Raw genomic sequence first — 13,853 nt, 5'->3', positions numbered from 1 at the left:
CAGTCTTGCAGGTGCATGGTGTTCTGTAAACCCGAAAGCAGCAATTTTCTCCCACACCAATTCTCTCTGTTTTACAGCAGCCTCTGTGTTGCTCTTTTTTAACTAAATACATGTTCAAACTCGCTGTATGTGCGCATGAGTATTTCCGCCGACCCGTTTGTTTGTGGTTGTTGCCATGGTGAATCGTAGTATCCTGGCTCCATTCATGCTGCCTTTTTATAGTGGTGGTTCACGATCTTAACTCTGAGTGAACCTACTCTGAGTTGATTGAACCAACTCAAATCAGCTGTTCTGGAACCAAAAACTCTGAGTTTCCATCTCAGAGTAAATCAACTCAGAGTTCAGGGTTAGACTCAGAGTTTGTTAAACCTCCTTCCTGAAACGGGCCCCTGGTAGAGTTGGTCGGAATTTTTTTCGCTGCCGCAGTCTCCTCCTTATTCCACCCCGTCTCCCTCGCTTCCTCCTCCGTCCCGTCAGCTGCTCCGGGATCCCCCTCCCTTGCAGCCAGCAGTGATCACTTCCCTCCACCGGCTTGCAGGTCGTATCAGTTCCCCTGTGATACTAGCCAGCCAGGGTGTAGCTCGTTCTTCAAGTCCCACTTTGATGAGTTTTAGGAGTGCGATACGAGCGTATGTGAGCGCCAGTCGGCTGTCGCTGCGCCGTTCCTCCAGTCTGACACTCTCGGCACGTGAATGCACAAGCAGACCAGATCCAATAAAAAGTCCAATAAAACAAGGGATATCCACCACTCTTAGCCCAGACTTTAACACCCACATATTAAAGGTGCAGTAGGTAAGCCTTCTAAAACTAACTTTCTGTCCTATTTGCTGAAACTGACCCTGTGTTCCAGTAGAACTACATGAAGCAGCTCCTCTGGCTCCACCTACAGCCTGTAGTGGGATTTACAAAAATCCATCGCTTCCTGTTCAGATGCACCAATCAGGGCCAGGGGGGGGGGCGGTGTCTAACTGTGTGTCAATCACTGCTCATGCACACGCATTCATTCTCCCTTGTGGGGGGAGGGGCTTAGGAGACAGTTTTGGGCTTTAACAGAAAGGGGGGAGGTACTGAGAAGTTGTTGATGTTCAAATTGTTTGGCTAAGTCCTGGATCTTCACAGTCCTATACGGCACCTTTAAGAAGGTACTGTTACCTAGTTCGGTGACAGACGAGCTCAAACAATAAACACAACCAATTGTTTGGTGCGAGCTGTGAGTCGCCAGCTGAGCAGCACCCCGCAGCACAATAAACAAGGTCTGTATAAAGGCTTTAAGCCGCCCTATATGTTATTGTAGGTCCAGTTATAATATCCAACTAAGTTTTATACAATAAATGTAAGGGGTCCCTGCTCCGTCTCTTTTTCAGCTAAGGGCTCCTTGGCCTATAAAACATTAAAGACCCCTGGCTGAAAGCAATACAGCACCAAGAAGTAGTGCATGAACTCCTTGGATTTCCCTGCATGTTTGCATAATATACACACAAAATGTGGTCCTATATTCTTCAAAGTCACAATAATGGACAAGCTACATCTGTCTGAAATAGCAACACGAAGACAATTGCATGTTTTGGTGTAGCCTATTCATTGAAATATTTGCTTAAACATTCAAAAAGGAACTTTGGAAAAAGGAAGTTTCCTGCATGTTTAATCATAGACAATGATATTGCACTCGAAATGGTGAAACGTGCAAATTGCCTGCCTCACCACAGCAACACAAAACACAAAAGTGTGGCATTGTGAAAGTCTTGCCATAGTGCTGACCCAATCTGAGAAGTCCTCTAGGAGGAGTTTCATAGTTCCATACCTGTAAAAGGCCTAAAATAGCTTGTTGTCACATGACCCATGACATCATCTTTCAAACTCGACTATAGAGCTCAACAGTCCCGCCCACAGCGGGTTCCGGAAGTAAAAATACAATGCAATTTCTCCATTGACAATTGGAGTATAAGCCATAAAATCATAACCGTCGATGGTAGACTTAAAACCAGCATGCCGACATGACTCAGTGATTGTATATGCTCATATAGACACCACAAATCATGGGGCACTACCCTTGTTTTGAGATAAATGTCTTTTATTCGCGATGTCTTGGATAAGTACTTCATTACCCACAATCCTGAACAATCCAACAATCCCACAGTGATGCCTCTGATTGGTGGAACTCATGCTGGTGAGGAGGGGGGTGTCAGTACCCGATCTGTGCTGCCTGCACGATCCGTCACGAGGATTTACGACACTGCACTAATCACGATCTGTTCCACGCTTCTGACGTTAGCCTCTGCCGGGAAGCTAACGTTAGTTTAGCTAACAGCTAATTCAGCTAACCGCTAGCTGACAGCTTGATTCAGTGTAAAATAACGTTAACTCAAACTTAATACTGGGTAAAGCCGGCTAAAGCTGATGTAACAGCTGTTATATATTTAACAGTTTTATTTTGAGGGTCTTTTAAAGTTATTACATGCTGTCTCAGCTAGCGGTTAGCAGAATTAGCTGTTAGATAAACTAACGTAGCTTCCTTTATTCAGTGGTGCGCGGTGGTTTATGGGATGAGTAGTTCCTTCGCTCTGAGATGACGATATGTACAGTCTTGTACCTTTGACTTTTTTGTGATTTTCTGTAAATTGTTTTACTCAAAATGATACGTTGTATGCTTATGAGTCACGTACCACCTGGTTAGCCTAAGGCACGGTCTAAAACTCTTTATATACAGATTTTTCCAGACGTCAATGGGAGAAATGAATGGGAAATTTACTTCCGGAACCCAAGGTCTCTCGGAGGAGGGGCGGGACTGTTGAGCTCTATTCCTTCGCAATTTAGGGTTACATTAGTCAGAGGACTATAGCAACTAAATATGAAACAAATCCGATAAAACCCTCTTATATGAAATATTAAATACATGAAAAGCGCATTAAAATTCAAAATGGCCAACTTCAGGTTCAGCGGAGCTAATAAAAGCAAATTGAAAATATGTCCCAAACGATGAGAGCAATGTGGGCATAGATATAAAACATTTTAAATTTTTTGTATGTGGGTAGCAAATTCAGTGAATATTCGTGCAAACGCAAGATTGCTGCTCAACAAGGCACTGAATTATATATATATATTTTACGTATAGATCACATACCTCACTTCTCAAGTAAATTTGGCGCCCTTGCCTTCCACGACTTAGCGGGCGCTATGTGTATATTTATATATATATATAAAAATAAAAATATATATGTTTTTATAAAATATAAAAATGCGTTCAAAAGGGGGGGACGTTATAGAGCTGACATGCTCAAGTTAATCAAGTTAAAACTCCAAGTATGAATTAAACAAACTAATTTGTGAGTTTCCGTGCATCCTAAAGTCCTAAAACGTTTGTGAAAAGAAAATTAACACAAAATCCAAGATGGCTGACTTCCTGTCAAGATCTTTATTTGTGTTCCAAATAATGAAAAAAAATACAGTGACAAACTCAATGTTTGGCAATACAGTCACACCTCCTAAACAGAATATTTTCATTTTATACTTGATAAGTATCCACTATAGGAAATAACAAGTCAGTTAATGATGACCATATTAGCCTAAATAACAAATAAGGTTGAAGTTAATGCTACTAAAGATGAGAGCATGCTCCTCATCGCTTCCTGGCCCTAATCATTTTGTACCAAGTTAACTGGTTGTGTGCCAGCCATCCAGTCCAGAGGCGAGGGAGCCCCGTCCTGCGTTTCTGTCTCCCCCTCCTGTCCTCAGCACCAGCCTGCGTTTCCCTCTATTATTTTCCACTCAGTTTCTCGCAGTTTAAAATGGCGGCGTTGAGCAGCGCCGAGTCCCCACCGCCCGTCTTTAACGGAGACACGGCGGAGTCGGAGCCGGGCAGGGAGCGGGGCCTCGAGGAGCTGGGTGCCGGGCTGGACTCCTCGTGCACGTCGGGGATCCCCGGAGGTCCGCAGGATGAGGAGGTAGGCGATACGGCGGCGGGCTAGCGGCTCGAAACTGGGCAGGAGACACGGGCTCCGAGCGGAGGGAACGCTAACGTTAATTGGATGTAAATGTTCAGGAAACACCGGCTGTAACATGGGTCGTGGGGATGCAGTGCGGGGCGGGGGGGCAAGACGATGTACGAAAATGTAGACGATTCATTTAAACGCTGGGCTTCCACAGCCCGCGGCTTCCACTGAGCACAAAATGCGACAGATGAACGTGAGCAGAGGGGAAGGTTTGATTCGGCGGAGCCTGTGTTTATTTCGGGCCTGCTTTATTCCACTCGCTCCTGGCTTCGTCTTCCAGGCTCACTGCAGCTGCAGCAGCCTGGTGCGCCAACAGAACACACACACACACACACACACACACACACACACACACACACACCGCTGTAAACGCAATAAAGACACGCAATTACCCAGCTTTCTAATGCATTCTTGTGGATTCTAAGGCCCCCAAAGTTACATTTTCACCAATCCACGGAGGTCCTTTGCCTCAAAGGGGTGATGATAGTGATGGAGGTGGAGGCTAACTCAAGTCGTGCTTGTGTTTTTTGAGGTGTCATTTAACTACACACGCTACTTTTATTTATATGACAGGCTTTACAATCACACACACACACACACACACACACACACACACACACACACACACACAGAGGCTGTGACCATCCTTTAATACAGAGTGACCATGAAGCCTAGCCTGGTAATGTGTCTTCAGTGTGCAGGTCAGAGGCCTCACTGTTGGACCGTGACAGCAGGCTACATCACTTTAGCAGCGTACTTCCAGTCACAGTCAGCATTAGTGTTAAAAGTTGAATATGTAGGCTAATATTACTAGTACTATCAGATGTCCTACCCCTGCTTTAAAACAGAGGGGGAAGTGTTATCTATTCCAAAGATAAAATGACAAATGTCTCATTCTGTGACCTGTCCCTTAACTTACGTGGCCCCTGGCCCTATTTCAAGGTCCAACAATCCTCCATCTCAGCAGTTAAGAGTTTTGTTTTTAACCTGTCAGTTTGACAGTGGCATAGTTGTAGGCTATAAATGATATAGAATATATCTGATATACTTGAAACACATTTAATAGGCACCCTGGTCAATGTTTTTGTAGTAGTAGTTACATAAAGTTGCACAGATAAAATATACTGTACATGTACATACAGAGGTTCAGATATCCTGACTTTTTAGTCCAAAGTGTGGGCCAAGGCAACCAATTGACTTTTTCTCTAGACCACATGTTTCAAACTCAAGCCCCGCGGACCAAATCCGGCCCCTCACAAATTTCGATCCGGCCTGTTTATCAATTTAGGTTCACAATGAATTTCAGTCCGCCTAGTTGTGCGCCAAACCAAAAAAAATGAGATACTGTAATTCCAAGACACTCTTAAGCTGACTTTGAGACTCAGGAATTCCCCCAGAAGCAGATAGTTTACATATTCAGGCTGTGAAACAGGTTGCTGTGAGTCGGCTGTGTGGTAGCTGGCTTTTAAAAATGTTAATCTTTGTTTAGCTTGATTTGCTAATGATGACTAAGGAACTTTCTTGCAGACTTTTTTTTAGGGTTTTATGTGTACCAAACTGTAAGTGAGAAGACTATATGAGATATGCAATTATACAGTAAAAATATTTGACTTTACATGTCTGGCCCTTGATGTGATTCTTATTTTCCAGTGTGGCCCTTAGTGAAACTGAGTTTGACCCCCCCGCTCTAGACCCTTCCTACCTGCTTAAAGCCCACATTTCCCTTAACTCCACAGCCCCACAGAGATGTTCACAAGTCATTTTTTGGAAGTCCAAGTCGAGTCTCAAGTCTTTGAGCTTGAGTCCAAGTCAAGTCTCAAGTCTTTGAGGGGCAAGTCAAGTCACCAGTCTCTGGTCATCTGATCTGTCCCTAACACTGTATTGTTAAATCTTATGAATTGAAAACATGTCCTGTAGCTCCATCCAGACAGTCCAGTATCAACATCAGTTGTAGGATAACTTTATGGGGTCTAACACGTCCCTCTAGACCTCGGACCTGGTGAAATATTAACCTAAGTATGTCACATCATATGGATACAACTATAAAGATAGAATGTGCATGTTCCCAGCATTAGCACAACTCTTTGCGATGGTTAGCTTGTTACCTGTGACGATATATGCTAAATGTAACGTCTCTTTTCACATTAGTGTGTGAGTGACTGACCTATCTGGGTGTGTTTTGAGATGCCTGATGAAGTCCGACGTTGTTGATCCGGCATCATTTATCTTGGTGCCACACACCTTGCATGTAGCTGTTCTCTTACTGCCTCTGTTTACCAAGTTATTGAAAGCAAAACTAACGACAAAAGGCACAACTCCAGGAGGACTATGTGTCGCCATCGTCAATGCATTTTGATATGTGAGTGCGCACACATATGGCATAGTGCATGTGTTACGTTGCACATTATGGCAAAGGCCAGGCATGCAGCTCGTCATACGTTTCCCCAACGTATATGCGGCAATAAAAGAAAATAGAAATACATGAATACATTTTGATTTAAAAAGCAATAATTGCATGAAAACAGGTTGTTGACGAGTCTCGAAGCTGGAGTCCGAGTCAAGTCTGAAGTCTTTTGGGTCGAGTCGCAAGTCAAGTCTGAAGTCAGCTGTTTGTGCGACTTAAGTGTGACTCGAGTCCGAGTCTGGGACTCGAGTCCCCATCTCTGCAGCCCCACTCTCTGACACAGGCAGGTGTGGCGTCCAAGTCCAAAATAACCCATCAGGGTTAGTTTCTCAGGCTTGACAAAGATCCTCTAGAGCCACAGAAGACATTGCTGTTTTCACAGGCGGAGGAGTCCTCCTCATCAGTAAACTTGTGCATGTGTAAAATTCGTGGCTTTCTTAATTTAATTTTCAATTAGTAATGTATAAAATATCATGTCAGTCATAAAACTCTATCGTGACCAAGTCTGCACATCAAGTTCACAACCTGATACAATTGCTGTTAAATGTTTGTCAAACAAGTTGTCAATACTTCACCACTGGCCGAAGCATCACGTCCTTCTTTCCAGACTGCCACTGGCTTCAGCTCATTTGAGTTTGAAATGAAAATATCTAAACTTGCTGAAGATGGATAATCATTCTAACTCACTCAATATTTATGGCCCTTTTCCTCAAACTACTTTCTCAACTCCAGAAAGGTCTGAAGTCAACAATACAAACAATATTGATTTATTTCCAGATTAGTCTCTTGATTAAGCAATTAGTTGTTTTGTCTAGAAATGCAACATTTGGTTGAGTAATTGATAATTCAATCGACAGAAAAAATGATCACCAGCTGTTTTGATAATCGATTAATCCCTAAAGGATAATTTTAGTTTAGTTTTGTTTTTGTGTGTAAGTGACTGATGAGAACAACAATAATCGAAGTTGGTCCAGTATTAAAGGACAATTCCAGTGCCAAACGAACCTAGGGGTTATTAACAGATGTGTCCCCACTCTGTCCCTCTCTGGGACATGTTTTCATGCTAATCCAATGTGTTTGGAGCTTGCAAGACGCTAGCGCGGACCGCTGATTAGCTTACAATGCTAGTATTCGGGGCACATGGAAAATAAAAACAAATCGCTATTTATACCACTAAAAAGGCTCAACATATCACCAAACTTCAACGGTAGCATAATGAGGGTCCCTACATGTTAACTGAAGCATTGAGAACTTTGAAAGTGTACAGACAGTTTATTGAAAAGATAGATTATAAAGACACTCGTGTTCATGTTTACATGCCGCCACCGTCTTGAAAACCAGTCATGACTTACAGCTGGTGATGCAAACTAAAATCAAAAGTAATTTGCTCAATATATCTGAAATAATCGCATTCTGCATAACTTGTCTAGTACACTTACTCAGTGGATAACTGTCCATCTGGTCCCTCCGGTCTGGGTTTTCGGGACATGGGAAAAAAGTGCAGCCCTGTTTATCAGAGAGGGGAAATCTTCAGACTGTACAAAACACTGCTTCTCTTGGGCGTCGCGACGCAACAGGTCCCACTCATAGACAGTATATAAACTGGACCATCAGACCCCGTGTCTCTGGACGGAGACCAGTGAAGGACATTAGAAGCTCTTTCCCGGTGATGGCTGAGCGTTACTGAGCAGCCTCCAACTGAGCTTGAAGACGTAGATGTGACGTGAGCAACCTGTCTGAAAGTTGGAAGTCTTCTGGTAGCTGTGCCAAGAGAAATCTCAATCATTCCCAATCTAGCAGAGACGGAGAGCGTAGGTATATGTAAGGAGATAACATAGACACAGGCTCATTATTGATCACTAAAATGATAGTTAACATTAGTCATTACACTTAAACAGCTAATGGAAGTCCAAACTGCCTGCAGAGCTTCTCCTGTACTATACGGTAACTCCTCTACTATGAGACAGGAAGTCTCGTGGTTATGACACAATTGTTAGCCTATTTTTATAAAAACGTCTGCTACGGAGCCATAACGTGAGATACAAGGTAATGGAGCCTTTTATACATTGTTGTTTCTTTAGAAATAAACAATAGACAAAAAAAAGTCTTTAAACGCTTCAGATGTAAAGTTATTCTCTGTCAAAGTGACGTCAAAATGAATGGCAGTCAATGGGATGCTAACGGCGGGTGATCGTTTGGTAGCATCAAAATGGAGCCATAGGAGGTTCGAGCTCTGAAGCGAAGCTTACCCCCTTGGTCCCACTCCTTGCAACACAGACACTCCTGTTGGGTGGCCATAGCTTCACAATGTCCGCAGGTACACCACCAGTTTCTCCAAGTACGAGGCTGTGTTGCGGCATTGACTACCGGTAGCTCTCTCTCTCTCGTAGCCCTTTCACGGAGCTCCCGCAGCTCTTCGTTCATTAAACTGTCTGTACACTTACAATGTTCTCAGTGCTTCGGTTAACATTTAGGGACCCTCATTATGCTACCGTTGAAGTGTGGTGATATTTTGAGCCTTTTTAGTTGTATAAATAGCGATTTGTTTTTACTTTCCCTGTGCCCCGAATACTAGCGTTGTAAGCTAATCAGCGGTCCGCGCTAGCGTCTTTCAAACTACAAACGCATTCGATTAGCATGAAAACATGTCCCAGAACATGTCCCACTGAAGGTTTGCGTCATGTGGATGCTCCCGGCAGTTTTGTTGTCATTACTTAGAATTCCTAATGGGGGTGAAAGAAACTTCGCACTATAGCTTTACAGTAATCGGGGTTCGAAAGTAGGTGAAATCCTTGAAAATGCATTTTGGATAAAATGCTTAAATGCTTGAAATTGTAACTTTTATTTCATAGGCGCAGATACCGTGGGTGCTCCCACGGGAAATACTGAGCATGGTTAGAGGTGAATGGAAATTGTGTGTGTGTCTGTCTTTAATTTCCCCACTAACCGACAAACCCTAAACTCTAGGTTTGCATAGAGAGAATCGACAGCCTGTAACAACCTGGGAGTTTTGACTAGCCGGCAGCAAGTTTTAAAAACCTGTGGTGGATTTAAAGGATTTGCTTTCTCGTCGGTGGTTTGGCATGGATTTTAACCAGGGTTCAGCAAAAGGTAGGCTCTACATGACTACATTCCTGCTGCTGGTGTATGGGTGTGTGTGGAAGGTGTGTCGTTGCGGCTCCAACCAACTGGCGTAGTTTTTCAGTCAGTGGACTGTCGCTGGCAGGCGAGAGCCAGTCTATGAGGAGCACGTTTTATTTCAGTTGTACATGTAGCCTTGTATTATGGGCTTTGAATGATGATATCCTACAAGCCATGTTCTAATGCACCGCTTGTTACTGGAGGAGTTGTTGATTTATGGCTTGCAAAGTGTTTGTGTCTAGTTTGTCAAGTAGTTAGCCTAGGCTAGTAGTTTGCATCGCTAGCTAAAGGCTACCGCTAGCTATTACTGGATTTTAAATTAGGCTACCAAGATTATCTTTTTGTTAATGCACCCATGTGTCATTCTAATTACCTTGATCATGATTACCTTGATCTTGATCTTGGCATTTACGTTTCAAAGCGTAGTATCAAGTATCAAAAACGACCGAATTGAAACTTGATGTTTGTGTACATGATAAAACTTATGTTTATTATCTTAAAAATTACAATAACTCATTTTCGCCAAAAATAGACGTTACGACCTTTTGCCTTTAGTGCGGCAGCATATAGCTTAGTCTTACTGACATTTTAAAGGTGATAATTCAGAATTTATACAGCAACATAGTTAACTGTCAACTATCATTTTCAGCATCTTACTGTTTGTATTGAGAATAAACATAATTAATACGAAAACACAATTTTGGCTGTTTATAGCATTATCTCTTAATGTGATAAAAACACTAAATAATTTGACTATGTATTGGTGTGTAATTTACGGTGGTGTAAGGTGCTTTAAAATGGACCTTAACGTGCTTGAATTTGACCTTGGAAAAGGTGTATGAACCCTGAGTAATTCTTCATGCAAAAATAGCTCAAATATGGTGATTTCCTGTTCTTCCCCTTCTATCATATCAAACCGAATATCTTTTGGGTTTTGGACAAAACAAGACATTTTAAAGACAGCGCCTTGGACTTGAGAAACTAGGATGGACATTTTTCACCATTTTCTGACATTTTATAGACCAAACGATTAATGGATGAATCTAGAAAATAATCTGTAGATTAATCGATAATGCAAAAAATCATGAGTTGCAGCCCTCGTTTTTGTATATAAAATGTCAGTGAATAGTAAAAAATACACCGTATGATTTTCCTGATTCCAGTGTGCCTCGTCAAATGTCCACAGCCCAGAGATCATCAGTTTACTGGGATGTAACACTGGGAAAAGCAGTAAATGTTAGGGCTGTGTATTGGTATTGGAATCTGGCGATACGATACGTATCACGATTCAATATATTACAATATATTTCGATACTGTGCATAAGGCGATATATTGGGATTTTTTTAGTATAATAAAAGTATAATTTTAGAAAAACTAATATTTAAAAAAAAGACATGATGTGCATAAAAGTCAAAGAAGTTTACTTTAGGTAAACAATTCAGTACACAGAAAATCAAACTGCCAGTTTGGGATTGTGGTTCCCAGGTTCTTAGTGAGCTAATGTTTAGATGCTGAAGTAGGAAAGGTTCAGCCATTTTCGGGGGCAGGAACTACTTTTTGACCCTGGTACTGCAGTTGACATTCAGATAAAGTTACTGTATCTAAAAATGAAATAAAAAAATAAAAAAATAAATAAATAAAGTTTGCCTAAAAGTCCCTGCGGTAGAACCTGGCTGATAGTCCCCCACAGCTGAGAGCAGGGTCCATTTTAAATGGTCCTGGGGTTGCATTCTGGGATGCTTCTACATCCAAAAGTGGAATGTCAGCTGTCAACAGTGTTGAGTTATGTTGTCAGTTGATCATTTCAGGACACACAAGTGAAAAGTAATGTTTTCTTACATTATAGATACATAATAGTGTCTGTGAAAGCATCACTCGATGGTATAACAGATAAACGAAACGCATCAGAGGTCCGTTTCAGAAAGCAGGTTTAGTGAGCGCATGAGCCGTATCTATCAAGAGAAAATCCGATGAGTCCGAACATATAAACTTTGAGTCGATATCCATGAAATTCAATCAAATTTTACTGTTTCCATTCACATAAAAATGTGTGGATGGAAACATAGCTATAGATCCAATCAGCACGCAGCATGCTTCTACCAAGATCTAATAATGTCTGTGATTGGCTGTCTAACGTTACAGAGACAGGGCTCACATAGGAGCTGTTAACCCTGAGATGAGGGAAACAGAAAGGGCGGTTAATCAAACCTGAGAGAGGGGGGGGAACTCCAGCCCTTCAGAAAGAGAGGGAACTTAACCTCCGCGTCAGTTACTATGGTAACTGAGCCTGTGAACCTAACCTGGTCGGGAGCAGGTTTTCTTCTGTCTCCTCCCTCTGACACAGGGCGCTTTCATTTCATTTCAGTCATTCAGTCTGTATCAGGCTCATTTTAGACCGGTTTATCTGCATGAATAAAATAACATGTTGGTTTATTAACTGTTAGGCAGACTATAAAAACATGGCATTAACTTGTGTCGACAACGTTGATGAAGAAGCTGTACTACTTGGCAGGGAGTTAAACTTACATCGGGAGATGATATTGAGGCCCCGACTACAGACGCATTTTCATCTCCAGATAACTAGAACTACCTATTTGAGCGGTATGGTTTTCTTCCCAGTCTATCAGTTATGTATCCTACATCACCTTATCCGTCCTCATATCACTAACGTCACCCATCGTGGACATGCTACATTCCAGCAGATTATTTTTGTCGCATTATGTTTTTTTAAGAGCCATTAAAAAGGAGTTCCACAGTCTTGCAGGTGCATGGTGTCCTGTAAACCCTCTGAAATAAAAGATAATGAATTATAATTCTGTTAATGATGGTGCTGCAGCCTCAGAATGGGATTAGTACTAGCCTAGGACGTTTATAGATTATAGGTTCAATACCATTTCACCAGTAATATTCTACTTATGATTAAATATATGATAATACACTAGCCTATATTAGAGCTTACGCCTTGACTCGAGCAGCAATTTTCTCCCACACCAATTCTCTCTGTTTTACAGCAGCCTCTGTGTTGCTCTTTTTTAACTAAATACATGTTCAAACTCGCTGTATGTGCGCATGAGTATTTCCGCCGACCCGTTTGTTTGTGGTTGTTGCCATGGTGAATCGTAGTATCCTGGCTCCATTCATGCTGCCTTTTTATAGTGGTGGTTCACGATCTTAACTCTGAGTGAACCTACTCTGAGTTGATTGAACCAACTCAAATCAGCTGTTCTGGAACCAAAAACTCTGAGTTTCCATCTCAGAGTAAATCAACTCAGAGTTCAGGGTTAGACTCAGAGTTTGTTAAACCTCCTTCCTGAAACGGGCCCCAATGAGTCTGTCTGGTCGCAACAGAATGTTAAAATAACTCTGGCTGGAAAAATAGAGGCGGCTAAATATTCACCATGATGGATTATTTATTGATTGACTTTAAATCAAAGGCTGTGTACTGTTCCAGCCCTAGTGATTACGAGGACACATTAACCTCTTCAGCGGGTCCAACACATGTTGCACAGCTAAGCATCTTTAAAAGCCACTGAACCTCCAAATTCCATTTTAAATATAATGATTTGCAAATTAGTAAATGTATAGGGTTGTTAAACCATTCATGCAGTATTCAGTCCGACATCGTGTTTGCTGTTTTCTGTTCAGCAGTTTCTACCCAGTCAGCAGTGACTGATGGATCCATCCCATCAGTGTCATTCTCAGCTGACAGAAGCTGTGACCGTGTTTCCTAGGAGCGTTTATTCATGTAAGGTTACTTCCAGCCACCTGTTCAGCTGTGTCATCATATGTGTTTGGAATGGACTCTGGCTCTGCCACAGAGTTCTTCATCCCGCTAACAAAGCTCTAATTTGGGGTAAGAGATAACGAGGGGGAAATGCAAGCCCACTGTTGAATTGCAAAATCCGAGGAAACGTTATGGAGCTTCCTGTTGAGAATTGTTGATCGTCCTTGATCTAGGGAACCTATTAGACCTAATCCGACTACATGATATCAGCCCGATTATGGACAAGTGTGGGGTGTCGGGAACTAAGATTAGTAGTCTATATATTGACAGCGTTTTCGTTTCTGGGAATGTTCAGGTGCTGCTGGAGTTCCTGCATGTCCCTCATTTTCACCGGATGGCCGTCCCCTTCCTCTGTCTCTGTGTTGGCGTTCTAACCTCTGGTGGATTTGTGAGGACTATGGTTAACTGCTCCTCAGATCTCTGCAGGGTAAATCCAGACAGCTAGCTAGACTATCTGTCCAATCTGAGTTTTCTGTTGCACGACTAAAACTACTTTTGAACGTACACGTTCCACCAAAACAAGTTCCTTCCTGA

General features: G+C 42.2%; 1 protein-coding gene across 2 annotated transcripts in view; it reads left to right on the top strand.

The window, feature by feature from the left end:
- The first annotated feature begins 3,682 nt into the window (after positions 1–3,682).
- braf (B-Raf proto-oncogene, serine/threonine kinase) overlaps positions 3,683–13,853 on the top strand; it is a 34,839-nt gene continuing 24,668 nt past the window's right edge. Inside the window, exon 1 of one of the 2 annotated variants that reach the window (XM_078242787.1) lies at positions 3,683–3,941. In XM_078242787.1, coding sequence (XP_078098913.1) covers positions 3,786–3,941 — 156 coding nt within the window. In that variant the 5' untranslated portion in view covers positions 3,683–3,785. The remainder of the gene's footprint in view (positions 3,942–13,853) is intronic. The other variant, XM_078242788.1, reaches the window with a different exon arrangement.

This window comes from Sander vitreus, chromosome 23, assembly GCF_031162955.1.
Source record: "Sander vitreus isolate 19-12246 chromosome 23, sanVit1, whole genome shotgun sequence".
Taxonomy (NCBI): domain Eukaryota; kingdom Metazoa; phylum Chordata; class Actinopteri; order Perciformes; family Percidae; genus Sander; species Sander vitreus.
The sequence above is the reverse complement of the archived record's forward strand: the minus strand, read 5'-3'. Positions and strand labels throughout refer to the sequence as shown.